At 40.4% G+C, this 27,120-nt stretch overlaps 1 protein-coding gene across 2 annotated transcripts; it reads left to right on the top strand.

Annotated features, from left to right (window-relative positions):
• Positions 1-22: 22 nt before the first annotated feature.
• RCN1 (reticulocalbin 1) lies at positions 23-27,120 on the top strand. Of its 2 annotated transcripts, XR_003530900.1 has the most exons (7): positions 23-237; positions 4,978-5,171; positions 6,672-6,850; positions 7,390-7,450; positions 10,397-10,596; positions 11,501-12,253; positions 27,108-27,120. XR_003530900.1 is itself a non-coding variant. In XM_027663383.1 (6 exons), exons 1-6 carry the CDS (start codon positions 23-25, stop codon positions 11,606-11,608), a joined length of 957 nt encoding a protein of 318 aa, XP_027519184.1. In that variant the 3' UTR covers positions 11,609-14,888. The 2 variants fall into 2 exon arrangements, 1 of the variants encoding a protein (XP_027519184.1); XM_027663383.1 differs by lacking the exon at positions 27,108-27,120 and having other exon boundaries at positions 11,501-14,888.

Below are 27,120 nucleotides of genomic sequence, written 5' to 3'. Positions count from 1 at the left end.
GTGGGGGCTGCGGACCCGGGCCATGGCGGGCGGCCGTGCGGGGTGGGCGCTGCTCCCGGCGCTGCTCCTGGCGGCGGGAGCGCTGGGCAAGCCCACGGCGCGGCAGGAGCGGGCGCGGCCCGGAGCGCAGCACGAGGACCGGCCCGGCTTCCAGTACGACCACGAGGCCTTCCTGGGCAAGGAGGAGGCGCGGAGCTTCGACCAGCTGAGCCCGGAGGAAAGCCGGGAGCGCCTGGGGTGAGGCGGCCGGACGGGGCGGCGGACGTGGCAGGGGGAGGGACCGGGGCCGCCTTGCCTTGGTGTCACAGCGGGGTGGGATGCTCTGTGCCCGCTCCATGCACCCTTCTCACCCTCAGGGGATCGTGCAGCGGTACCCTGTACCCCAGTGCGGTACCCTGTGCTCTAGTGTAGCACCCTGTACCCCAGTGCGGTACGCTGTATCCCAATGCAGTACCCTGTACCCCAGTGTGGTACCTTGTATCCAGTGTGGTACCCTGTACCCTTGTGTGGCAGCAATTCCTCTGAGGTTTGACTTAGAATGTTAAGGGGTGGGAAGGGACCTTGAAGACCATCTAGTCCCGACAGCCCCCCTGCCATGGGCAGGGACACCTCCCGCTAAGACCAAGTTTGTTTAAGGCCTTATCCAGCCTGGCTTTGAATGCCAACAGGGTTGGGGCGTCCACAGCCTCCCTGTTCCAGTACCTCACCATGCTCAGAGGGAAAAAATTCTTCCTAATATCTAACCTCAATTTCCCCTCTCTCAATTTCTACCCATTGCTCCTTGTCCTATCACGACTGTTCGTGATGAAGAGTCCATCTCTGGTTTCCCTGTAGGCCCCTTGAGATACTGGGAGGTTGCTATGAGGTCTCCACGCAACCTTCACTTCTCCAGGCTGAACAGCCCCAACTTTCTCAGCCTAATTCTCTCATACCCTGCTGGTTTTGTAAGTGAGCAGCCAACAATTCATCACTTTGGTGTTCTTCTCTCCTGCCTTTCCTGGCCCTACAGCAGTAAGCCTCGTGGAGGGAGCTGCTGTACATAGTGCTGTGCCTGGTGTTGGTCAGACCTCACCCATTGCTGGAGGGCTTTGCTGCTACAGCTCCCTAACTCTGGATTACTTGTTCCCACCATATCAGTGTGAATCAAGTTCAAATCATTCCTTACTTACAGCTGCATTTACAAGTCCACTTGAAGCGTCTTCCCACAGCTTTTCCACTTGAGACATCTTTGCCCACTGTGTTTCAGTGTTGCTCTTGCTTCCATGCTGCTGCCAAGAACAGAGACCACTCCTTACTTTACTGCTTCTCCCTCCTTTACATCTACAGGAAGGCAGATCATTAAGCAGAGCTAAGTTTAACAGGAATTAAAGAAAGTTCCTTTAATGTAGTTACTAGCAAGAAGATAATTTTAAATATCTGCACATTCTTGCTAAGATTCCCCTTGCCTAGTAAAGTACCACAGGGAATGGTACTTACTGATTGTCTGTCTAGCTCCATCCTATGACCTTAGTGCAGTAGCACTGTAATCTCACTGACTGACCTCTTGATCCTTCTGGAAGCTGTCACTACTATTTATGTGTATCTCAGTGACTGGACAGATAAAGTAGTTACCAGAAATGACCGACTTCATCCACATTGTTTCAAGAAGGAGAGAAAGGAACCATGTTCTCAGCGTACACGATTTATGACCTAGATTCTCACAAAGTGTGTCACTAAAATGGACATGCCTTATTAAAATTGGTCTACACCTACACCGGAATAGATAATTCAGTTGGGGCTATGATTTAACAATATGACTGTTTTTAAACAGTTTTTACAAATGTCGACTCAGCAAGGGAAGAAGCTTAACTTGTGGTGATCTCGCTGTGTGCCCCTTGGAGAGGTGACACAGGCATGTTAAGCTACAGCCACAGTCAGTAACCTTTTAAATGGAGGTGACAGGACTGTCCCTCAGAGGACCAAAGCACAAACTGTGGGGTGAGCATTGTGCATGAGAATATCAGAGATGTGGTTCCTGAGGGGCCCTGTGAGAGAGTTTCATAACTTTCAGCATTTCCCAACCTTGTGATTTTGGATAGCATACTGGGAGGTAAAGAGAGGCTTTTAAAAACATTTCATGTCCTAATAATCGGATATGCTGGCACCCCCCCCTCTATTTGTAACTCTGTAGTGGGTTACAAATAGAGTCACTTCTCAAGAAGTGATTGGCTTTTAGGAAGAAGACAGATTTAAACAAAAGCTATTTCTAAATGATTTCTGGGACATACAGTCTGCTGCTTTAACCAAAGTGCATGCTGCTGTATTTATTTTACCTTGCTTAGGAAGGGTGGCAGCACATATGTCATCCCAATGACCAGTGCTGGGTTTGGACCCCCAGGGCTAGGCATCATTAATGCAAAGCCACTCTCACCTTCTTCCAGCAAACAAAAAGCGACCAGCTAGTATAGAAAAATAGCCCTGCAAACTCCACCTGGAACCTCAGTGGAGGAGCAGCTACACAGTATGATCTTGGATTGAGATGGTGGCACATACCAGCCTCTAACTGCATTGTGACCTGGGAGTGCACCAGCCGTGATGACAGATTCTGTGACAGGGGCATCCCTTCTCCCTGTCCTCCCACCCTGGATCACTTGGCAAAGGAGGAATCACACATTACCCATCCATGTGCAGTACTGCAACTCACCTGGCTTTGGAGAAGCGTGACATAATCCTAGTGCAGCATCCAAGGACTGCATTAAGGGGCTGGAGGTGGGCTGAGGAGGAGGGGAGCGGGGCTGCAGGCATCTGAACCTTCTCCCTGCCATTTGTGAGGGGCTGTCACTTTTAAGAGAACACAGATGGTTACAGATCCTCACAAAATAAACGTTACTGCTTTATATACAGACCAAAGCCAGAGTTTATTGACGTACAGTTGTACTCAAATCAGGTGCAGAGGGGAAGCCTTCCTCTTTGAGCCACTTGGTAGTAATGATTTCCTTGCCCCAACTTTGTTCCATCACCAGATGTCTTTACACACTGGCAGCTTAAATCTCTGTGGTAGAAGGTTGTGTGTACCAACTCATACTGACTGTAATATCACTTCAGGTAAAGGGAGAAGGTAAACTTTCAGGTATTACACACTTGTGCAAATAAATTCCTGTTTATGAGCTGGCATTTTGTGTCTGTTAACATGCTCCTTGAATTTTTTCTGTATTTAAGAATTAACCATTTAAACCTCAGGCACTAAAGCTTTTCAGACTGATCAACATGCATTAGCTCCACTACAAAGCTTAGCATGATCCCAAGCCATTTTACAGGCAGTTTATCAGTGTAAAAAGTGGGATCCACAGTCCATACAGTAGCTTGTTACCTGTGCCTTTGGGAGCCTGTAGGCAAAACTTTTTCATTGTCCCCGTCTTCAGCTGAGAAGCAGAGTGAAACAGTGCACATGGATGCAATGGACCTATAAAAACAGGTGAAAAGGAAAAGGCATGAAACATCTTCTGCTAAACAGTCCTGACAAATTTCATGTTAAAAATAGCCAAGAGCTACTGGCAGAATCATTTATTATGACTAATACATTTAACAACAGAAGGAAATACCATATAAACCAATTGAATCAGATTCATTGTGGGGAAAATCTGTTGACAAATACAGTGCATCACGCAGTGAAAGCGACCATTGGCAGTCAGTTCTCCACGAGATTTATGCAAAGTAGAAAAGGTTTTTCTAGTCAGTTAATTCATACTTTACTAATTCAGAAGGCAGATTCAGCAGCCCCCTTTTTTCCCCCCACAGCTCAGAAATGGCATGTTTATAAAATCAGTCTGATACTATCGGACTCACACAAGATTGCTGGAAATTCAGCAGAAGCTGCTGCTGTTATTTGACTACTTAACCACTTTCATAAGTAAGGCTTGTGCAAGGCCATTGCTTCACTGGTCAAGCAGTTCCAGTTGGCCAGGGTTGGTTTCTTTGTGGAGAACCAAGATGTTGAATTGAAAAGAATACTTAAGAGTGGAGAACTTTTCCCTGTGTCCTTTGGCAGCCTGGAGGTTTAGCAAGCTCACCTGTTGAATGTAAAGTCAGGATTTAGATAAGTCAGCTCCTGCTTTTACCCTTTTCATACCAATGACATATAGGTATTCCATAGGCGTGGCAAATCAGCATTGCCCTATTTTTATTTTTTAACATAGGTTTTTCAGGTCAGGTTTTATCTGCAGTTTCAAATATGGGAGTTTCCCTTGGAGTACACCAGTACCTTTCACTCATGATTTCAACAGCACTTGAGGGTGACAGCTTTACACAGGGCAGTGGTTTATGTCCCAGCTGCCAGCAATGACTGGAGACCTGCTGCAGACTAACAGTGCTTTAGCAAGTAACAGGCACTCCTGGCAACACCAGCAATACTACTGCTCATTGGGAATGGAAGAAAAGAAACAGCAGTGGAAGGACAGGCATGGAAGGGAAGACTGTACATGGTGTACATCCCCAGCATTATGCAGTCATATAAGTCACTCAACCCTAGTGTCAGTCTGCTGGAAAGCCAAGGGAGAAACTGCAGGTGTCCACCACGTCCTAGATTTTTCCTCTGGTTGCCTCCAGCAAGCTCAAGTACAGGCTTTCTCCTGTGGTGAAGTTGGTGTCTCCTGCTCTGAGCCAGCATGGCCACTCCCTACTGACAGTGAAGAACAGGTGCCCCTAAGAGAGTGGATACAACCTAAGAAAGCCAGGTATTATCTGAGGCTCCCTTTGTCCACTAATTTTGATTGCACAAGTTCCATTTCAGTTATTTGTAGCGATACTGAATAAAGAATAGAGACATATCCCTTCAGATAATCTGTAAAATGCAGGAAAGCCTTAACCACTAGGGCAGCTTTATGAGTTTTGGGCACTCCTTTTTTGTGGAAAATCAGAGCCAGATAAAGATTACTAAAAGTGGCCTGACATGCAAGTTTGTTTTTCTGCCAACTCTTAAGGATGCTGATCTCTTTGCAGGAAGATTGTGGATAGAATAGATGACAACAAAGATGGCTATCTCACAACAGAGGAATTAAAAACCTGGATTAAGCGGGTGCAGAAACGCTATATCTATGAAAACGTGGCTAAAGTTTGGAAAGACTATGATCTAAACAAGGACAATAAAATTGCCTGGGAAGAATACAAGCAAGCCACATATGGTTATTATCTAGGTAAGAGAACATTTTCAGATTGTATGATCAAGGATTTTGGAGATTATAAGGTGTGATTTCCTGCTTTACAGTCAACAGAAGTTTGGTGTCTCATTTAAGTCTCTTGAAACTCACATTACATTTTATAAATGCTCAGAGGTCAAAAGCACTTTTTAGTTAGTTATTGCAGCCCACCAGCACACAGAAGGTTTTGTAGAGATATTGTTAAATGTACTGACACAGCTGAATTATAGTCTCCTCCAGTTAGAAATATATTATTTTTTAATATTTAAAATGGTGTTTTAATTAAAAATATATATTGTGTAATTAACTGTATTTGTTAAGTCACTCTCTCTAAAATCTTAATTCCAGATGCTAAAAATTGATTCTAAGCTATAGCAAAGTTATTGATTAGAATTGTTTTGGAGAATAACGTGCTTCAGACTGCAAATGAAAATTCTTAACAAATCAGGCAAAAGAAACATTTATTAAAAAATATACCTGAATTCTGCCGCCTTGCTTTTTGTAAGTTAATGAAGGGAAATGAGGAGAAGAGATCACTTAAGCTAAAGGGCAATACTGACAGAAAAACAAATCAGTATTAATTGACCATTTATATTTACTGGAAATGAGAAGACAATATTTACCTACCACAGAGACAGTTTCTAGAGCAAGCTTCCAGTAGCAATAATCATTCCAAAGTCTACCTGAGATTAAAATGGAGCCTGTTACATTTGTGGAAGGAAATATTTGACACACAATCCCTGCAGCATTATCCCTGGGAACCCTTCTCAGCCCTTTGTCTTTGCTCTCTGTAATCCCCAGGATTTGGAGAGCAGGTACTACACTGTGGGCTTGTGTTAATGAATACTTAAAATTCCCATCTGTAATTCCTGGCCTCGTCTTTTTCACCTGTGTTTGTCTCCCAACATCTGAATTGTGAAATTGTTATGAGTATTTTTCATGTTTGAAGTCAGCTTAATGATCCTATTAAAAAAAAAATTATATCAAGTACCATTCCTTTTATGCCACTGAACACCCTGAAAGAATGTCATTGTTTTAAACTGAAAATAATTGTTAGGTTCCCTGTAGCAGAGGCGTAGCAGTTAGATGATTTCAGACAGTCTGCCACCTTCTGAAACCACCTTTCCTTGGTTTGCTTGCTTCTTGAAATTGAAAAGTTGTGTAGATCATCCTAATTCCTAAAGAAGAATAAAACTTCCGTGAATGAAATCTACCCCAAGTACTACCTCAGTGGTGCTTGTAAAGGCAGATAAATTTTAAATATGTGAGGATTAATATATAATACTGCAAAATCCATTATCCTGGATTTCAATAGAAGAAATTTACTATTGTCACCTTTAAAAATCAAAGCATGTACTTGACCCCTGAATTTAAAACTTCACAGGAAAGAGAAGGAAATAAGCCTTTGTATTTCTAGACTCAAACAGCAAGTTGGGGAGCTTCATTGTGCTAGTTTTAAAGAAAGACACTTTTGAGATCACCTTGATTAATTTGCAGAAAATCCAGAAGAATTCCAAGATGCAACTGATCAGCACAGTTTTAAGAAAATGCTGCCCAGAGATGAAAGACGATTCAAAACTGCAGATCTGGATGGAGACTTGGCTGCCACTCGTGAAGAATTCACTGCTTTCCTTCACCCGGAGGAGTTTGAGCACATGAAAAACATCGTTGTCCTAGTAAGCAGCGCAGAATCAATGCCGTTATTTTTACTTTCATTTTTATGGATGAGCTTTGAAGTGCTTCTCTAACCTTTCCAGGCAGGGTTTAGAAAGAGACACACACATAATAGCTAAGAGGGGAACAGAAAGGGATGCCTTTCATGAAATCCACTTGATTTAGAGCTCTCGATATAAAAAAGACTTGTTAAGTGCACTTAGACAGCTCCTCAATGGAATCAAGAAACAATCTTGGGCCACAGACTTAAACCAAAATAAAAGGAAGGGTATACTGACATGCAGCACCCAAGTGTTTCATGCAGGCTTGTATCTGCCCCTGACTTAAGCATGGTATTCAGTTCATTCATACAGGAAATTTTTTCAACATGAAAGGATATTTGTATATTCATTGTATAAATAACAATCACACTGGAGTTAGTAAGAGTACATTCACTTGTGTACAAGGGCAAGTCAAGGCCTCAAAACCTTAAATGATCAGAGGCAAATAGTCAGAATTCTCAGTTCTTTCTTGGTTACTTCGATGCAAAACTATTTTCCAGGAAACCTTAGAAGACATAGACAAAAATGGGGATGGTTTCGTGGATCAAGACGAGTACATTGGTAAGTGTTGACACTTGTTTCTTACATAATCTCCAATCCATTTTTTCCATCTTCTCTCACATTTGCAGCAGCATCAATAACCCAGGGATAAACAGTTCTGTGTTCCAGTTTGACTGTTTTATACCAACCATCCAACCCAGAAAGCCTAATTTCATTTTAGGCGGATAGCAACATCACCAGGAAAAGGTTCCTCATGCTTTACAGCATAAGATTCTCCTCATGTTCTCATATAACTCAGCTAAGAGTTATATGGGAACAAGAGAATAGGATCTGGAATAATATCTTCCATGAGAGGGATATTCCCTGTATACTAGAAAACGTTAACAGCTGTTTGAAAGTGTTTAGAAATGCAGGAAGATTAGAAAGTGAAATAGTCTTTTCTCGAGTTTGAATGTTACTCAAATATACAAACCAGCTAGGAAGCACACATTGCAAAAAGAGAAAATTCACCTTTTGTCTCCACTAGTTTTTTTCCTAGTTTAATTAGTAAGTAAAGCCCCACACTTCTCTAATGGTGATACCACTGTATTTCTCCTAGAAACAGAAGATGCGTGAAAAATGAACTGTGTTAAAACCGCGCTAAGATTTAAGATTCTCAAAGAAGTTGTGAAATGCGTGAAAGTTAGCAGTGCATTACTGCAGTGGCAGAAAGAGAACAAAGTGGCAAACATCCTCAGCAGATCAGTCACAGTTAATTTACACAAACTTAGTCACACCAGGCAGTTGGCTGCTGTCTTGCACTTAGACCTATGAAGACAAAACAGAAGCAGGAGTGGAGAGCGGCAGTACATGATACATTTTAGCCTTTTTGAATCATTACTCCTATACCAGAACCCACCTTCTCCACTGTACTCATTTTGATGGATTTTAAATCAAGAAAGTAGCACCAGGAAAGCATTAGTGCAAACTTGGATGAATCTTTGTTTCAAGTGGTGCTGTAAGGATCGCTTCACACAGAATCAGGAACAATGTACACACGTTAATTAATGGCAGGGGGTTCTGTTCCCTGTAAATTATATTTAGCCCAGAAAGTGAATGCTATTCATTTATGACTGAAATAACAGAGCAGCATAATTTCCACAGTAATTTCAGTTCATTCAGTGACATTACCTACATATAATTATAAGGTAATTGTCAACATTTGTTACCGTGTGAATGCTGGTTTTTCTTGTCTTCTATAGATAGGAACATAGAATGTTCTAGTCACGATCACCCCACATTGGCAAGGATGATAAAAATCAAATTGACAGGACATGTCAGTTGCTTCAAATAAACAATATAATTTGCACTTTAAAAAATGAAAAAAGAAAGTGAATGTGTTGTCTGAAGTTTCCTTCATGAGTTGAGAAAACTATGCTTAAGATGTTCTTACTTCCCTTTTTCAGATATAATTATTTTTTAATTTTGATGAAGTCGGGGTTAAGAAACCAACAGAAAACTAAATCTCTTCTTTGATAGTTTATGGTTGGTAGCTTATACAAAAATAGTTTATACAAAAAGAAGTCCAAAAATGTCAGTCTCTAGATCAAGTATTTGATGGGGAAATCTGCTGAAGGTTGTCAAATGATTCCTCCCTCCTTCTCCTTCTTTCCTCCTATTTTGTCTTTTACAAAATTTGTTCCAGATTTACACCAGCGGCAGAGCAAAATATCCCTGATCACATTCAGCAGAGAGAACTGAATTCTCATTGTGCATGGGCAGGTGACAGAGTATTTCAGGGACACTGTGGGCAGTGGCAATAGAGAACTTCAGCCGAGTGTACACACTCACACTGCAGAGTCAGGGGAGGTTACTCCTAGCTTTGAAATCAGCAGTTATGTTTCCTATGGATACCAACCAGCCTCTGGCCCTGAGATCATCCTCATGGGGTGCTTCCTTAGCACATCCTTGACAACCAAACACAAAAAGCATAGGAGAGGAGCAGTATCAAAAAGCAGGCTTTAATTGTATTTAGAAAAGTGGAAGGCTTGAGGAACAAGCAGCCCTGATGAGCGAAAAGCGATTAGCCACAGTGACCAGAAGAACAAAGTGGACACACTACTTATCATTTGGAAGGCCTGTGATGCAAAAAACCAGTTCAGTTACAAATCACTTGCTTTTAATAATCACTGCTCCTGTCCTAACTCTGTTTGTGCAGATAGCAGCTGCCACTGTGGCGTTGTCCTGCCGATGCTTCCTAAATATAGCACAGGACTGATGTGATCTCTGCATCCTGTGTCACAAATGGTGCTCCATCCCGAGGTACCAACCTATGACAAGTGCCCTCTGCCTGTGGTTTTTCACAGAATGCACCACTGATTCATGACTTCTCCAGCTCATTCTTTGTAGGGGAGTATCTTCTGCTGGAATATGCTACAGCACCGCATGGTTAAAAGAAGACTCATCTCTTACACAGACCTCTCTAAAAGCAGGATAAAAGCATGCAAGTTCCATTTAGCAATTTTTGTTTGCCTAAATTTCCCCTGTGCCTTTTTTCCTTTAATCACTCTCTGCTGGCTGGAGTTTGATCTTATCCACAAAGACATTTGCTGGCAGGGACAAGATAAAATGGCTGGGATCCTTTCTCCCCATGTGACTGAGCCTAGCACTAAAGCTTGTGATTGCTATTTAACTGAAGACCCTTAGAGAATTTTTTCATTCTGAAATTCAGTGATGATGGCCTTTGAACACATTCACCTCTCATGTTAGCCTGACCAGGAGTGCACAGTTATGAGACAAGGGTAATGTAAGAAAGGACAGAATCACCAGCAGTGAAGAAATAGGCCTGAGAGAGGACACACACAGCCACTCTGTTTACACCCCACATTTCATTTTCTGTACAAAGAGATGCTGTGCAAAGAGTGAAAAGTTTGGTCTTCTTCTGAGGAACACTGTGCAAATGTCTTTAGCCTGTGCATAATTTGCAAATTAAATATGACTAAAGTGAGACCTTTATTTCCTCTCCAGCTGATATGTTTGCAAATGAAGAGGGTGGACCAGAACCTGACTGGGTGATTACAGAACGTGAACAGTTTGCAGATTTTCGTGACCTCAACAAGGATGGAAAGATGGACAAAGATGAGATTCAGCACTGGATTCTCCCCCAAGACTATGATCATGCCCTGGCTGAAGCCAGGCACTTAGTCTATGAGTCTGATGCAGACAAGGTACGTAGTGTTCTACTGTAGTTTTTGAAGAAGTTACACAAGCTGTTATGGGGTTTTTTTTAAATATCAGCCTGCAACAATTTATTCCTGATAACTTTTCTTATTAGTACACTTTAAATGGAGTTTGAGAGGCTAGAAGTGCTCATGCATTAATGTTTCCATGCCAATTTCAGTTGGTAGGGTTAGAATCACAAAGTAAAATACAGTTTGTCAGCTCGAGAAGTTCCCTTGGCTTTCATTAGGTGAGAAAAGAATCTATTTATCATCATTAACCTGGGTGTTTTAACACAGTAGAAATACTCTTTTCCTTTAAGAATGGTCATGACTTTTGTATGTTAATTTAGATTACAAGAGGAAAATAAAGATCTATTTACATAGGGGGTAGCAAAATCACCCTCAGTTCTATAATCAAGCACGTACCTTTCACTAAAGACTGACTCAGTACATCCACTTCCTCTGGTGTGGGATACAAGATTCCAGATGATGATCTTCACAAATGTAATGTGAGCAAAGTCTGAACCTGAAAAGCCAAAATACTCTCTTACACAGAGAGCGTGTAAATTGCTGACCTAAGCAACCATCTTCAGCAAAGTACACCAGAGGATTTTCATTCTTACTGTCAGGAAGACAAAACCAAGCCAGAGGGCAAAACTGTGTACCAGATAACTCATGTACTGTTTGGCAGAGAGTTCATTACAAAGAACTTTCAGTTGGCAGTTTGACCCAAATGAAGCCGCTGGAGTCCAGATTTCACTCACCATTGCAGCTACAAATGATTCCTGAACCTGCAGTCTGCTGCTTTGAAGAACTGTGTGCTTCCCAGGGCTTCTGCAAGTCTGTGCTGGTGTGTCTTTTACTTAGCTTTGAAAACGTTCTTACAGAGGTTTTGTTTTCCTCCTACCAGGATCAAAAACTAACAAAAGAGGAGGTTCTTGACAACTGGAATATGTTCGTTGGAAGTCAAGCTACTAATTATGGGGAGGACCTCACAAGAAACCACGATGAACTATGATACAAATACCAACCAGTATGCTACACACCTTTTCTCCACTTTACTGAAGTCACTGTGTCCATCCCTTCTTTCAGGGGGAGATGGGCAAAGGACACTCACAACTGAACGACTTGCATTAATATATTTTTAACATGCCAGCTTATTACCTCAGAAACCGCTTAGAAATAGCTTTTTACTCTTTTCACATGGTTAAATACAATATATAGTTACTACAGTTTTTATTTTTGAAAAAATAAAAAGGTAACTTTTCTGAGTAGATTAGAGCCTGATATGGAAAAGGCACTTCTAAAAAACATAAATGCAAGGATGATTAATAGTGAAATATTTTCTTCAAACACCCTCTTTTACCATAGTGAAATGCAGCTAGGGTTAGAAAGAAACCTAATGTTTAAACAGACTAAGCTGTTTAGTTGTCTTTTTTTAATAGCATATAACAATTTAAAGTTAAGACTTTGAGCCAGAGAAGAGGTTTGATACAACCTTTGTCTCCACACAGTTTTTGTCTCCCACTTTGGGTCAGAGGTGCTGCAGAAGGTATCCAGCAGCCCTCTGGTTCAGAGCTTTCCAAGTTCAACGAGTGCAGCTGGCCCTTCTCTCTGACCCCCATCACAGAGCAGAGGGGATGTGGAGTTCAGAGGGACAACTGTTTGGGGGCTGTTGGTTGTGCTGTTTCCTGGCAGGAATTGTGCCACACGGAGCATAATTTACCTCGCGCTTTTCGCACTTAACCCGAGCCGTGCTTTTGTTCGTGCAGTGTGAATGGCAGCAGCTCTGTGATGGAGAAAGAATGAGACATATCACCCCTCTGGGCCTTCTGCCTCCTCTGCCACATAAGAGGACAGATTTATGTGGCTAAAGTTCTGGTTTTGTATGTATATACATTTAAGTACATGTTAGTGAAGCAACTCTACAAAGACAGCTCTCCTTCCCAAAAAATGGGTAAGCTTTCCACACAGGTGCTTTCTTTTTTACTGTATAATGTGAGTTGTTACATGTATATTTTTATATACCCAAGTTAGATATGTCTGGTTGTTTTTAAATGTACTGGTTTTAAAATAAGCACAATAAAACCAATACTTCTTTTTGATACTGTGAAGGTGCAATAACACACAGACTAACATAGAGACATGATGTGAAAGCACAAACCAAGCCTCTAAAGCCAGTAGTTCCCAAAGGACTGGGTCATTGGCAACTCCTGCAGCACTGGGTGGTCATCTACAAACAGCAGCTGGACATACAGTACCAACTGTTTCTTCCTCACCTCAATTAAAAAAAAAAAAAAAAAGCTAGAAAGAAGTCCAATATACATAGTTGCTATAACTAGAATTGTTTCTGAACAATAGTAACTGGGAGATTAGGGCTCCACAGCAGTCACTGGGAGGTTCCTTGGAGGTTTGGTGTACAGCATCACACGCTGGAGGTCACATAACCATCCAGAGAGGAGCTTTGAGACTCCCGGGTTGTGATACACTTCAGCAGTTCAACAAATCTGTGAAAATCAGCATGAGACAATGCAGAACTGTGACCTTTGTAAGCAGGGTCATTTTCATAAGGTCATACAAGAACTGTGGTGGAATATTTTACATCTTCTCACTGAAGATAATTAAATCTAGATACCAGAGTCTGGCAGAGATTACATGTTCTTGCTATAGCACCATTACTGAGCTTTTGGTGTGCACTTCTTATGACATTGCCAGCAATGTCTCTGCAAAGTCCCTACCTCTTCCAGTAACATACAGTAGGACAAATGTCATAAGACATAAGTGAACTGGTTTTGCTTTTAGAGTACCCTCAAGTTAAATAAATGCCTAAGTGCAGTGTTATCTGAGAAGCAATAAAATTGTACCTTGGCACATGTAAACGATCATCTGGTTTGTTTATGGCTTGAATTTGGAAAGGTTTATTGTATTCAATAATCCTAAAAATCTTGAGAACTTTTTTTTTTTAAGTTCTTTCATATCAAAATTTAACATATTTTAGTAACAGATTTGCAGTACTCGCTCTGCACTTCTGCTGTTTCAGGAAACAATACCTTAAAAGACCTCAAAAAAAGCTTGTTTCCTGCAAGGGAAACGGCAGCTCAGGCTGGATACTAAGCCAGGGATTTTCACTGAAGCCCAAGGGAAGGTTGTTTGCTCACTCTTGTTGAAATTCAGTGGGAGTTGGGTGCTGAGACACTAAGCATTGTTGCCTTCAGCTAAACATGACACTTCCAAATGCACTATGCACTGTCCCAACAAAAAAACACATCTGTGCTTTGACAAGCAATCACATTTCCTTCCACATTACTAAATGAATTTGGAGTGGAATTAGCATCACACAAGAGAGAAATCATGTTCCCCTGTTTGTTCTCGATTCCTATTAATGCTTGGTACACACAGGCATTTTCCTGTATAAAACTATACTTACAGGAGTAAGAATGCTGAAATCAGAGGAGTTGTTAATGTAAAACTGGAAATTTAGACCCATAGTATTTTACTGTAAAAGCTTCTTTTTTCCCCAAAAGAATGATACTCAGGTAGCATATATCCAGCTATGAAAAAGACAAACATGCCAATTAGAATGAGGTTTAGAATAATCAAGTTATCTATCAATAATGAGTAATGGAGTGATGTTAAGATAAGGAGCTTTTTTAATAAAGCAGAATATAGAAATATTTTTTTAGAGAACATAAGTGTCCCTGATATGATTTTGTTCTACAGGCTCCCCTCTTTCTGCAGATCCTCATAGTGTTTCTCTCACCAACACTCAGTAATGGCACAGTACATTCCATGCACTAAATTTTCCTTTCAAGCTCAATGCACTGTGGAAGAGTAACTCCAAAAGAGACTAGAGCTTCTGGGTTTAAATTTAACACTATTTAAGGAAAGCAAACCTTTGCTAGGGGATATAACTGTTAACATTGTGATTTTTCAAGCCTAAGGTTTCTAATGGGGTTTGACTGTTCCAGAGATAACATTTTTTTTTCCTAGGTAACATATTTCAACTCATATTATGAGCAAATGTTACGAAATTTTAGTGTAATGTGAAATACTGTAATGTCAGATAGCATTATTTATCTGCTTAATATGACTAAAACCATTAATTGCTGGGAGCCATACTTCATCCCAGCAACATGAAAATCCATTTTGTGCCTATCTTGTCAGTTATTGCCGATTTTCTTAATGAATTGTGACGTAGTGAAATTCTGTTGGGAAACGTGTTTATATATTTCCAACTGCAGGTTCTGTATGGTAACTCTTATTACATATATCCTCCATTAAACTCAATGTTTTCATTATGCCTGTGCCACAACATATCAAAGGTGCATTTTTCTTACTCGGGTATCTGGAATAGCCATTATTATTGCACATGCAGTTTTAATTATTAGAGTTTATGAAATGAGCTAAGTGGCTGATGTTCATTGTCCTATAATTCCATTTAAAGATTCAATCAGGTTGAATCTGTCTCCTATTCCAATCAAGGTACTGTTCATAACTCCCTGAGGAAAGGACATTGTGGCCCATCCAGATCTCGTTACACTTACACAAGTATCTTATAATAGTTGCATAATGCTTTGCTATTTGCAGTGCAGAAGTTGATCTTGATCCCAGTGAAGTTAACACAGAACTAGTTTTAAGGAGAATAAAACTAGCCTAAGTCCTAGTCTAAGGCCTTAGGCTTGCCCAAAGGCAAGCAGAACAATGGGGTGGTGGGACTGGAGGTCAGAAATAGCCTTACAACCATCAGATCCTGATCACCTTATTACTGCTACTGAGCACTAACATTTAGGAGTTTAGACTGATTCATACTCTTGTGAGATAGTTAGGGCATAAGTCTAGTTCATGGAAGGCAGTGTGTGATGTTCTGCTGGTCTGGTCAAGGAACCTTAGGCATTTTATTGAGCAACAGTGGCGTCACTCTTAGACAGCAAGCTACCATTAGCAGATGAAATTAGTTTTACAGGGGGACAGAAGGATCCATGGAAAAAATTTCAAGGCCAAAACTTTTGCAAAACTGCACTCAGGTTGTAGTCCAAACACTTGGAAGCATCCACCACTAATAAACACTGCCCTTCTCTTTTCATTACTCCAATTCCGTGTGTGCTATGTTCCATTTTATATGTCCAGCAAGGAGCATATTAACCATATTTCTAATTACAAAGGAAGAATTTAGGGTTATTTTCCACTGAAGTTTCAGGCACCAGTGAGGCTGATGTCCCTCAGACTCAAGTGCTATGTAGATTATTCCAAACATGATGTGTTTCAAAGCAACCTTGGAAGAACAAGTTACCAGCTTTCCCAGAGTGTACAAGGGGCACACATTTGTATGTGACACAACAGGCAATTTCCCACCTGCATTCTGTCCCTCCACAGGATAAAGTAAAATATCTCCAACAGATGGGAGAATCCCTTCACTGTGCCAGTGACAAGAATACAGTTATCCTGTGTACACATTACTATTCCTATTGATAATTAAGGAATATCCATCCTCAGCACAAATGTTGGCTCTGGAGCTTATACTGCATGTTAGTAACTTTCCTTGTGGAAGAATTTATTTCATAGTCATAAAGGGTCCAAATATGATCTGGTTGGCTAGCTTTTGAAGTTTTAGTATTTTTAAGTTGGCCTCACATTTGTGAAGTTGACCACAGTTGTGGTCTCCAAGCACCAAATACCTGAAGTTCCAGTACAGCTGTATAGAACAAGTCATGGCATGATCCTAAATCTGAGCAGTAATTAAGGGTGACACATACATTAGAAATGACAATGTTTCATCACCTCAACAAGAATTTAGATACGCATCAAGACACTTTCACAGTTAACTAGGAAATATTTCCTTTATATGGGAATAGCCTGACAGCTTTTAAAAAGGACCAAAGGGGGTACAAAAACTCAATGAAAAATTAGTATAGCTTTTGAAGACATACCCTGAAGTCCTCAGTGAGGCCTCTTGGTGCTTTTGTGGATGGTGTCACGGAAACATGAGTTGATAACCCCACAGCACCTGCCACATTCTCAAACAGTTCCAGCACAGCACTGCCCAAGAAACAGCCATCACTGAAGATGCTGCTTTTGTACCTGACAGACTGAGGAGGTTTTGATAAAAATAAAGTTACTCAATAGGCTGCTCCAGCACGCACTACCTTCTCCCACCTGAGGCTGCTGTTGGATTCTGAGGAAGTTTGATGGGTGCATGATAAACGTTGTGTGGGTGACCATGAATCCCACCAATACAATTCCAGGTAACAAGTTGGTATCAAGGCCACAGTACCTAGGAAGGGGAAATAAAAATCGTTATTTTAATTGTTAACTACTGAACTCCCAAGAACATGCTGTTCTCAGGACTTCTCAGGACATACCTTCTATTTGGATAAAAGCCAGTGAATTCAATGTTTCAGGAAGACAGAAAAAAGAGGGGTGGGTGCTTTTATCATTAGATTGGCTGTAAAATAACAGAGACATACAAAAAAATAACATTGACTAGATTGACATGTTAGATACATCCCCCCAAATTATTCCCAATGCCCCCACCCCCAACTTTAAATTCAGCTGAACTGAAGTTATGCTGACATTGCACTCCCTGCATCTCACAGGGCCTTGGTTGCTGGGACACAGAAAAGAGAGGAATGCCAGTTGAGAATTCATCAAATGGGAAGTGCAAAAGAATTCAGAGAGCTAAAACTTCCTGAAACCTTTAGATGGTAACATGTAGATGAAATATTTTTAAATCATAGGTGAATTAACGGGCAAATTCCACAGGGAGCAGGAATGAAGAGAAAAGAGTGGCTAGAGAGGTATCCTAGAATCTAACAAAACCAAAAACTTCTCTTCATTCCTGCTCTTAATTTAGAAGATTTTGCATTTATTCCTTTGCCTGTCTTCTTTATTTGTCCTTAAGTTTTAAATTCAGTTACCAGTTCAGATGTAACATTTCTGGGTACCTCCAAACCTTCTCAGATCGCTGATAACTTTGAAATGTTTTGTGCCAAAGACATGAAATTTTGGAGCTATTACATCTGCTCCAAGCTGCATACAGCAAAATATAGTTAAACAAAAAAAAACCCCAAACCATAAATGCAAGAGACAAAAAATGTATTGTTCCATTATTCCATCTATATTCATAAACAGAAATATATCTAACCTGGACCAGATATATTTAGGGTTATACTGAGTTGGAGTACTTAGTTTACTACAAAATAATTTAAAAGTGAACTCTAGACAAGAAAAATATTTGTATACATGTAGGCTAGAGAGTGCTGTTTTCACTGACACAATAAATGCAGTAATTTATACTTAAGTTTAGTCAAACTGGCAAATGTTTCCTGCACGGGTCTTTCTTCAGTAGAGTTGCATGACCATTAGAATGGACCTTCCTGAGCTAACAGGCAAACCCCATGCTTTATTCCAAGGCTGCCTACTCAGTTTCTTAATAAAAATGTCTATATTAGATCAGCTCTACAATTGCTATGTGTTCTGGGTGCAGAGTTTGTAAAAACTTTCGATCATCACAAAGCCCTTTTGAAATTATTTCTCTACGAAAAAGGCCCTTCAAAAGCCTTGTAATCCACTAGCATTAGGTTTACAGAACAGTTACGTAGACATCTGAATGGATGTAATGATTTATTTTTCCTCTTTTTGCAAGGAAATATTTTTTTTGCATTTGTTACCCCAAAGCTTGTAAAAAGTAAGATTGTGACAAGACGTTAAAATGGGTCCTCTGGATAAGAAACTCAGGGATAAGGTAGGTTTTCCCTTAAATCAGACTGTATTCATGGTCCAGCTTTGCAGTGTTTTCAGAGAATTTTCTAGGCATGTAACTGTGATGTAAATAAACATTAGTTTAATTGTGGGAACCTGGGTTCAAAATGCAGTCAACAGAGACAAGTAGGGCCCCTTCAGCTGTGGCTTCAGAAGGCATAATTATGGGTGCATAAGGCAGACAGTGCAAACATCTTCTCTTTATATTTCTGCATCCCTTCATAACATACACAAACACAGCTGAAATAAAAGAGGCAAGATGAAGAGCAATGAGAAACGACATGAAATACTGCCTTTAAAATCTACTTTATTCAACTGGAAACAAAACATTTTAAAAGGTGATAATGTTCTAAAAGCTATTTAACTCGCCAGCCAAATCAAACTGACCAAAATCTAATTTATTCCTTGTCTTGTTTAGCAGATGCTTAAAAGATCAATATAGTTGTCTCTGTAGATCGGTATGAAATATTAACCAGTCTGAGTGTTCTGAAGCTTTTTACAACATATTCAGCCTCATTAAACATTAAGCAGCCTTGAAATATAAATATAAAATAACTATCAGCTTCCTATCCTTCAGACACAGAACAAAGGTAGCTCAAATGTGGGAAGCAGGAGGAAAAAAATATTAAATGAACTGGGAATTCATAGAGAAGTTAACTTAGGAAAGCTGTCAGTATAAATTGGCTCAATCAGATACACTTTACCAGAAGGAAAGAAAATATTGCAATATCAGAAGAATATCTGCTAAGGAACAAAACAGTAGTGTGACATTTATGGCATGAAAAAATTAATAACAATAAGCCTCTGACCACAAATACACAAATCTTGGGCCCAGTCCTCATTTGTGCTACAGCTCCTTTCACCCCTTGTATCTGCTGCGAAACCCTCTCCCCAGGTTCAGCAAGAACGAAGCCCTCTCCTCTTTTCCCTGCCTTTCACTGCTGCCTGGTACGTTAAAAAATATCTGGGCAATACAGCAGAAAGGAGTTTCAGGTTCACTAAAGGGAAATGTCAGCTTTGCAAATCACTGAAAGTAACCGGACACAAACTGTCAAAATAAGTCAGCGAGACAGCGCGGTTATTGTCAGCGTGTAACTCAAGCCTGCAATCCGAGATGTGGCTAAAGGTTATAGACAATGTAGCACGACAGTTCCACTGCCACGTGCAGATCGACTAATTTAGCTAAAAACGCCGGATAATTTTATTACATGCAGTATGTTTGATACCTTTTTCTCCCATTTAGCTGCCTGCTTTATTATCACTGCATACTGATAGCGAAGAATAAAAGTCGGGCTCTCACGCTGTCACTGCTGGGTCTGCCAGGCTTTACAGAGAAGCTTTTCATGGGGCTTTCTTACTGCTGCTCCTTGTCTAATGCTGGTATCAGCCCAGACGTACTAGTGTTACAATTCATTACAGCCGCCTCCTCGCAACTTGGCAAGATGGTAACAGCAAGTGGAACTGCGTGGGATTCATTCCCCTGCAGAGATACGAGATTTTGCAAACAGTTTATGGAGCTATTAAGTTGGAACTTTCAAATTCTCTTATGCAACGTGATGGTTGGAATGCCATCAATCAGTCAACGCAAAAACCATAAGGAGTTGAGAATGAAACCAAGAAACTAATTTGGTACCCCCAGAGGCGAAAAGGAAATAAATTTAATATAGGTATTTTTGTATTTTTTGCAACATAAGCAAGATAGCAGTGGGCTCACATAAAGAATAAGTGTATCAGACACATTAAGAAGTTATATTCAAACAGCATTTGACATTGGGCTATTTTTGCTGCATTCTCAGAATAGAATGGAAAAGATACTTTTTCATTCCACTGCATTACACCATATTTTTATACTTTCCCCACCTGTACACTATGCTGTTAACAAGCATTGGTTTGAACAGCATCAAATCAAATGTTTAACACCTCCTTGCACGCTAAATTTTCAGATGTGCTTTGTATACAGGGTTACGGTGTCTCCAAACACGCATTTTAAAATTAAATTTAAAATTACATCTAATGAGAAAAGATTACACCCATTGCAAGCAAAGCCCTACACCTTACAGTTTAGTTAAAGGGGCAAATCATGACCTAACCATGACACAGGCTTGTGGAGGGCAGGCAAAGCCTTTACCCTCTGCAGTTCTGCACCATCCCACCCTGCTCCTGGTAAAACTTGGAACAATCTCAGATAAAAGCCAGCCCTGCATTACCAGAACCACGCTCATCCCTTCCCTCTCATGTCTTTTTCTTTGTTGTTTTTTGGGTTTTTTTCTGCAAGGTGGCTCGCAGAGCTGAGCTGCCTCAGCAGTTACACGAGGAGCCGCTCACATTTCTCACAGCCACCAAGGAGCACAATGAAGCCGTAACAAGGCACAGGGATGAGGCTGCCTGACACAAACAAGAATGCCCAAAATTCACACTGCTGCAACCTAAGTGACAGTGTGGTGCCTTGCTTGCTTCTTTAATCTGAGTGCTTTGCCTAAATTGCAGGTCCTGCGGGTTGTTTGGGAAGAAAGGTGATTTGGCAGTAGTGTCAAGCATTTCTTTGATACCACAGTACAACACAGAGGAATCAAGCAAGATAGTTTTCTTGCTGAGATTGTCACAACTCTTTCATCCAAAAATCCTCTTTTCTCAAGGGTGTGTTCATTTATGTGTCATCCTTGTGTCTCACGGAGCTTCTGGCGTATAGGAAACAAGCCGAACACCGGAGTCAGAAGGTCATCTAAGTGTTATGAAATTGGCATTGAGGCTTGGGGTAGAACAAGCAGGCACAAAGATTGGGATACACAGGCAGCAATAGCACTGCAAAGGGAGAGGAATTTTCACTGTCCAACTGCTCTCCAGTCAAACCTGGAAATCAAGCCTTTGCAAGATGAAATCTGTTTCATTTTTTGTGTTCTGCTCCCCTTGAAAATCTGAACAACACGAAAAAAATGAATGCCAGATTTACTGTAAGTGTCTTCTCAGGCAAGGTGTAATGGTTTGCTTTGATCCAGCTGCACTTGCATGTCTCTTAAACACCCATCCAAAGCCACTTTCTGGAATGTAACCTTTGAAGTCTTGCACGTTCTTTTCGCACAAGATTTCTGTCCACCCACACAGCAAAAACTTTTAACTGGGCAGTCCCTTTTTACTCATAACTTCACTACTACAATTTTTTCCTATATGTGCAGCTCCAAATGCCACTGCAAATCAGAGGAAACATTCCACTCCCTCCAGTCCATCAAACTCCAAGAGACTCCTCTTCACTTTCAAAACTCTTCACAGCCTACAGTCCACACTACCCCTGATTTCTCACCCACTGCTGAAAATTTTATTCCTCTCATTCACCTACAACAAAGTTAATTTTTTAAAGGCCAAAAATTGTGTGTATGCTCACGTGCTGTTCCTCATATTTTTAAGAAGGTTTTCTAAATTTCTAATTAGCTCTCAGTGCTCTCTTCAACTACGTCTCATAAAAATATAACTGACAACCAGCAGATTATTATTTTTTCTGTATCAGCAAGACAAAACAGGGAGGAAGAAATGAAGCTCTAATAGACCAATAGACTTTTCAGAGAGTGGGGAGGAAAAAACTTCTAAGGACTTCTACCTATAAAACTCAGTCTGTGCACTCCTCCTTTTGCCTCCATCCCTGTACTTTCCCTTTTCTTGTGCTGTAAATTCTTCAGCAGTCTCTTTTGGTTCAGCACTGCTACAGTGGTTAAGACAGTGGAATTGTGCCTCATGACTTGGATTTCTAAGAATTACAGTAATACAAGTAATAAAACAACCACAGTTTTAACTTTATTTGACTAAAATTCATACCTCAAGACTAGCAAACCATGAAAAAATAGCTCACAAGGGAGAGAGAAAATAATCACACAGTTTAGAAAGGCACGCTACAAATGTATCAACCTTCAGCTCATATTAATTGGTGTGGTTCTAAAAAATTTATCTTCTCTCTCTTTCAATGTACCTATGCTCATTTACATCCACACACACTGTTTAAAATATATTTAAAATAGATTTGTCTGTAAACAATCCTCCTAGAAAAAAAGGAACCCTGAATGAAGCATTTCTGCATAGGTTTTTTTGCTGCTGTAAAGGACACATAATGGACGTGCAACAGCACATGAAAGACAGACAAGGAAGCAAATTATTCAGCTGTTTGGATTAAAACAGAATAAAAATGTTAACATATTTACAAATTTCTTTCACTGAAAACTATGAAGATGTCTTGGTACTGCTGTGGTTTTCCACTGTCTTTAGAAGAACTAAAACCCTATTTAAGATCAAGACAAAGACAGGTACACACAAATCAGTGGGCAGTGAGAATGGTATCAAAACATGTCAATAGGAATATGTGCTGGTTTTGGCTGAGGTAGAGTTATTTTTTTCCACAGTAGCTGGTATAGGGCTATGTTTGGGATTTGTGCTGTAGACAGTGTTGATAAGTTGATGAGTCAGGGATGTTTTTGTGACTGCTGAGCAGCACTTACACAGTGTCAAGGCCTTTCCTGCCTCTCACCCCACTCCACCAGCAAGGGGCTTGGGGTGCACTAGGAACTGGGAGGGGACATCAGCAGGGCAGGTGACCCCAACCAACCCGAGGAATATTCCCTACCCTACAGCATCATGCTCGGTATACAGAGCTGAGGGAAGAAGAAGGAAGAGCAGGATGTTTGAAGTGATGGAGCCCTGCTCTCCTGGAGATGGCTGAGCACCTGCCTGCCCATGGGAAGTGGAGAATGAATTCCTTGTTTTGCTTTGCTTGTGTGTATGGCTTTTGCTTTCTCTCTTAAACTGTCTTTACCTCAACCCAGGAGTTTTCTCACTTTTACCCTCCTGACTCTCTCCCCCATCCCACTGAGGGGGGGAATGAGTGAGCTGCTGCTTGGGGCTCAGTTGCTGACAGAATATGAGAGCTTTTATGCAACACCCTAATAAAAATCCATTACCTACTCATAAGCCTTTGAAACTCCACTTACAACAGGTCACCGAAAAAATAATTTTCTGGAGCAGATCTTTTAATAGAATTTAGCTTTTCCTTTGTGAGTTAAATGACTATTAGACACATATAATTGGACACAAGCACACACAGAACACAGATGAACTACCAGCAGCACTTGATCACTTATTTTCTTAAAATGTCTGATATTCTTCAGTAAGTTTGTTTTCAGAAGGCATCATGATAGATTTGCAAACAGGCTGGAAAAAAACTAATTAGAACTAACTATTGTTGAGAAATGTTAATGTGGAATGGGAGACATTTAAAGAACAGCACAACAGAGTTTAAAATATAAGTTCATTCCAGTAAATCAGTGTCAAAATGACAACAGAAGCCAACATGGCTCAAGACAGATATATGGAACAATATGTAAGACAAATAAAAAAGCTTTTGAATCCATCCATAAAATATCAGAAGTGAAAGATTTGATTAAGTATTAAAAGAAAAAGGCTAAACCAAGTGAAACAAAACCAAAAGTGAATCATACAGTCTAAGTCTCTCAGTATGAGAGAAAAAAACTGCTTTTCCTGATTTGGGTGGGGTTTTTTTTAAAAATCAGGTCAAACCCAAGAATTAAGAATTCGCTTTCCAGAATGAGAGTGAAAAGGTTCAAACTAAAATGCAATGACTACTTGGAATATTTAAAGAATTAATTTGCAACTATTCCAAGATCTGATACAACATACCTGAATACAGCACATTACCTCTCGTTGATATTATGGTAGACAGCACAGACTATGCCAGTCCTTCACAATGGTGTTTTGCATCAGGTCACTGGGGCAAAGTGGTTTTCTCACTCTTATCTGGTTCCTTACCCTGTCATAATGATCAAAACTGGACAAGTTTTTCGTGGTAACTGACCTATGCTGAACTGAAAGGCCATTGAGTTTTGCAGGCTTTTTCTAAATCAAAATAAACTTTTAAGAGAAACAGTTTAAAATTACCATCACACTGGGTGTTCTGTATATCTTCATCTTTCCTGCAAGGCTTCCCAAAACTTTGACTTCACTCATAAACCAGAGCTGTACCCTAAAAGACTTTGCTGTTACATCTGAGCTTTCTAACTTTGATTAGAGAACTCATTTAAGGATGAAAACACCACATTGGCACATCCTGATATAACCAGTCAAAAGAATGTACTGCTTGAGCCACTGCTAATGTGACCTGTGCCAGCTTTTTCCTGGTACAACACATTTTCCTCTTCAGCTCAATGGCAGCCCAAGCAAGGGAGCAATACAGTGACTTACATCCCTTTCTTCTCTTGCAAAGGGGTGCACAGCTGCTCATAGCTGAGCCCTAAGGAAGCCCACAGACTATACATAAGATATCCAAGAGAGCAATAAAAGTGGGTATAGAAACTGAGAGAAGCCTTCACTGACACTTTACAAGTTCATGTAGTTCAAGAGAGATCCCAGAAGAAAAGAGACCATCATAATGCCATTAGTTAAGGGAAAGCCTAGGGAAACTGAAAACGTTATGTAGGGAAAGCTTAAAAATCATTTTAGAAAGCCAAGTGAGGGAAACACTTTAAACAAGCACACTGGTGGTTCAATTAAGGGTTTCAGAGATGCCTGTAGGAGGAAATCTCAAAGGATATTAATACTAGGATAGACAAAGGGAGGCAATGGGAACCTGATGTGGAGATGTTCAGAGCCATTTCCCCAAGTTTCATATTGGAAACCAAAAGCATTAAAATATTTAGAACAGCAAATGTATTCCAGAAATGTGGACAAAGTGCATTCAATAAGCTATTCAATCATATATCAGCACTAACAGGGTGGTAGGAGCTACAATTTTACAAACAGAAACAGCACTGAAAAGCAAAGCAAAGGAAGCCTAGATTAATAAGGTGGGCTGGGGGGAGAACAGATAATTTAATTTTCAATAAAATAGTTTAGTATTTCATTAAAGAGAAGATTCAAGTCCTTTTAGGAAGAACACTGTGCTAGCTGGTCTATCAAAGAATCAAGAATGAAGGTAAAAAGGCAGAGAAAAAAGTCCTAAGGAAATTTGTTTTAAATTATTAATGAAGAATTACACTTGCACTGACCAGGTGTTTTCCAAGACAAAGAATACAAGTCACTGCAAATAATATGATGCAATTAGTGCATTTTTACACAAAAATAATTTCTTTTAGCAATGATGGCAGGGTTGTTTTCTTTTCTGGGGGGGAGGTAGGGGGAGAGGAGTGGTGCTGATGATGTTGGAGCTTAACACTAAACCAGGGTACGGAATTAAAAAGATCAGCAGACTTTATCATGTAGTCCTTTCTTTTCCAAAATAGAGTTACATTTTCCCTAAAGGCATAACCTGTACACAGGTATTTTCCATCCACTGATTAGTGTGCTTTTTACAGCCCCAATCTGAGCCCCAACACTTAAGTGCCAACTTAGTCAGCAGAGAAATCTAAGAGTTTCCTTTTACAGCTCCACTGGCACAAACTACTGTGCCACACACTCCCACATCCACTCTCCATGATCACAGCTGTATGGCCTTCATTTAAAATTAGGTCTGCATTTGCTATTGCCTTGTTCATAGGGAATGGGAGGTTTCCACTGTAGCTACAATCCGTTAGCTCCAGCCATGGCCTCGTGCTTTTAGGTTGGAGGAATCCAGCTTCATTTCCCATGTGTTGAACAAATATCAGAGGTCACACAAAGAGAAAATATATGACCCTATAAAGAGCATAAAACCTGGGGAGGAGGGAGGGAAAATAAACAGCAGCTAACACCACCACAGAGAGTAAATCGAAACAAGCTATTTAATGGGGTTTGAAATTGCTGACTGCAAAAACTAACTTTACCCCGGATCAAACAAACTGAAATAAATATTTAAAGGTGTACTGCTCAGCTGTTTTCTCAAAACTGTAAACCTATAATAGTCTTCTCCCAAAGATTGGCCTCTAAATAAGGTGACAACAACATTCCAAAACACCTAAAAATTCACTAAGATCGGTGTAGTTTGACTGATTTGCAACCATAGCAGAACAACACAGCACAGAACAATTCCCACACCTTTTCTCCTCTGCCTCTTCATTTTGGAGTCACGTTCATAAATGGAGCCCATCAGCTTGCTTCGTGTTGGCAGAGGTAGGAGGGACGAGGAGCAGCAGAGGATGGAGCTCTGCCTATTCCCCTGGCTGGGGTGGTTATCCAGCGCTCTCCTGGCTCTTTGGCAGTGACTACAACCCACAAAATAATGGCCTCAACAGCTCCTCAGGCCACTCGCTGTTATAATCTGTATAATAAGTATTAGTTTAGCTTTTCGTATGGAAAGTTAATCCCCTAATAACATTTCAAATTACTGAACAGTGTTTGGGAAAAAAAAAAATAAAAAAATCACAGCTACCATTCAGAAACCTGTGCTGCAATCAGCCACACAAGATATACAGCGTTCTGTAATTAGTGCACACCTTTCAGACTTGGCTAATTACCTCTTATGAATTAAAAATGTTCCCCCCTCCCCTGCCACTATACTTCAGAGTTGTTAAAAAAAAAAAAAAAAAAAGAATAAAAGATAAGTTTTATACTTCTAAGGTAGCTAAAATTCAGTAAGATAACATCTCTGATGTGGTTATTTCCAGGTGAACATCAGGTTATTCAACCCAGGCAAATTTAATGATTCTGGACAAATCGTGCAATGAATTTTCCTATAAATCACTTATAATTGCAAACATAAAAATTAAAAGTCAGTCTGAAGAGAGAGATAACACAGTATAAATGATGGAAAGCAGTAATCTACAGATAGTGGTGCTGCTGTTTTAATTGAGGCCATTCTGATGA

This window comes from Corapipo altera, unplaced genomic scaffold, assembly GCF_003945725.1.
Source record: "Corapipo altera isolate COAL_440 unplaced genomic scaffold, ASM394572v1 100, whole genome shotgun sequence".
Lineage (NCBI taxonomy): Eukaryota > Metazoa > Chordata > Aves > Passeriformes > Pipridae > Corapipo > Corapipo altera.
This window is presented reverse-complemented; position numbering and strand designations above follow the sequence as displayed.

Bases quoted from the DNA above. Each gene is read 5' to 3' on its own strand.
- RCN1 (XM_027663383.1), top strand. From the start codon at position 23: ATGGCGGGCGGCCGTGCGGGGTGGGCGCTGCTCCCGGCGCTGCTCCTG. The intron at 5,172-6,671 runs GTAAGAGAACAT...ATTAATTTGCAG, and splicing joins CACATATGGTTATTATCTAG to AAAATCCAGAAGAATTCCAA. The intron at 6,851-7,389 runs GTAAGCAGCGCA...ACTATTTTCCAG, and splicing joins TGAAAAACATCGTTGTCCTA to GAAACCTTAGAAGACATAGA.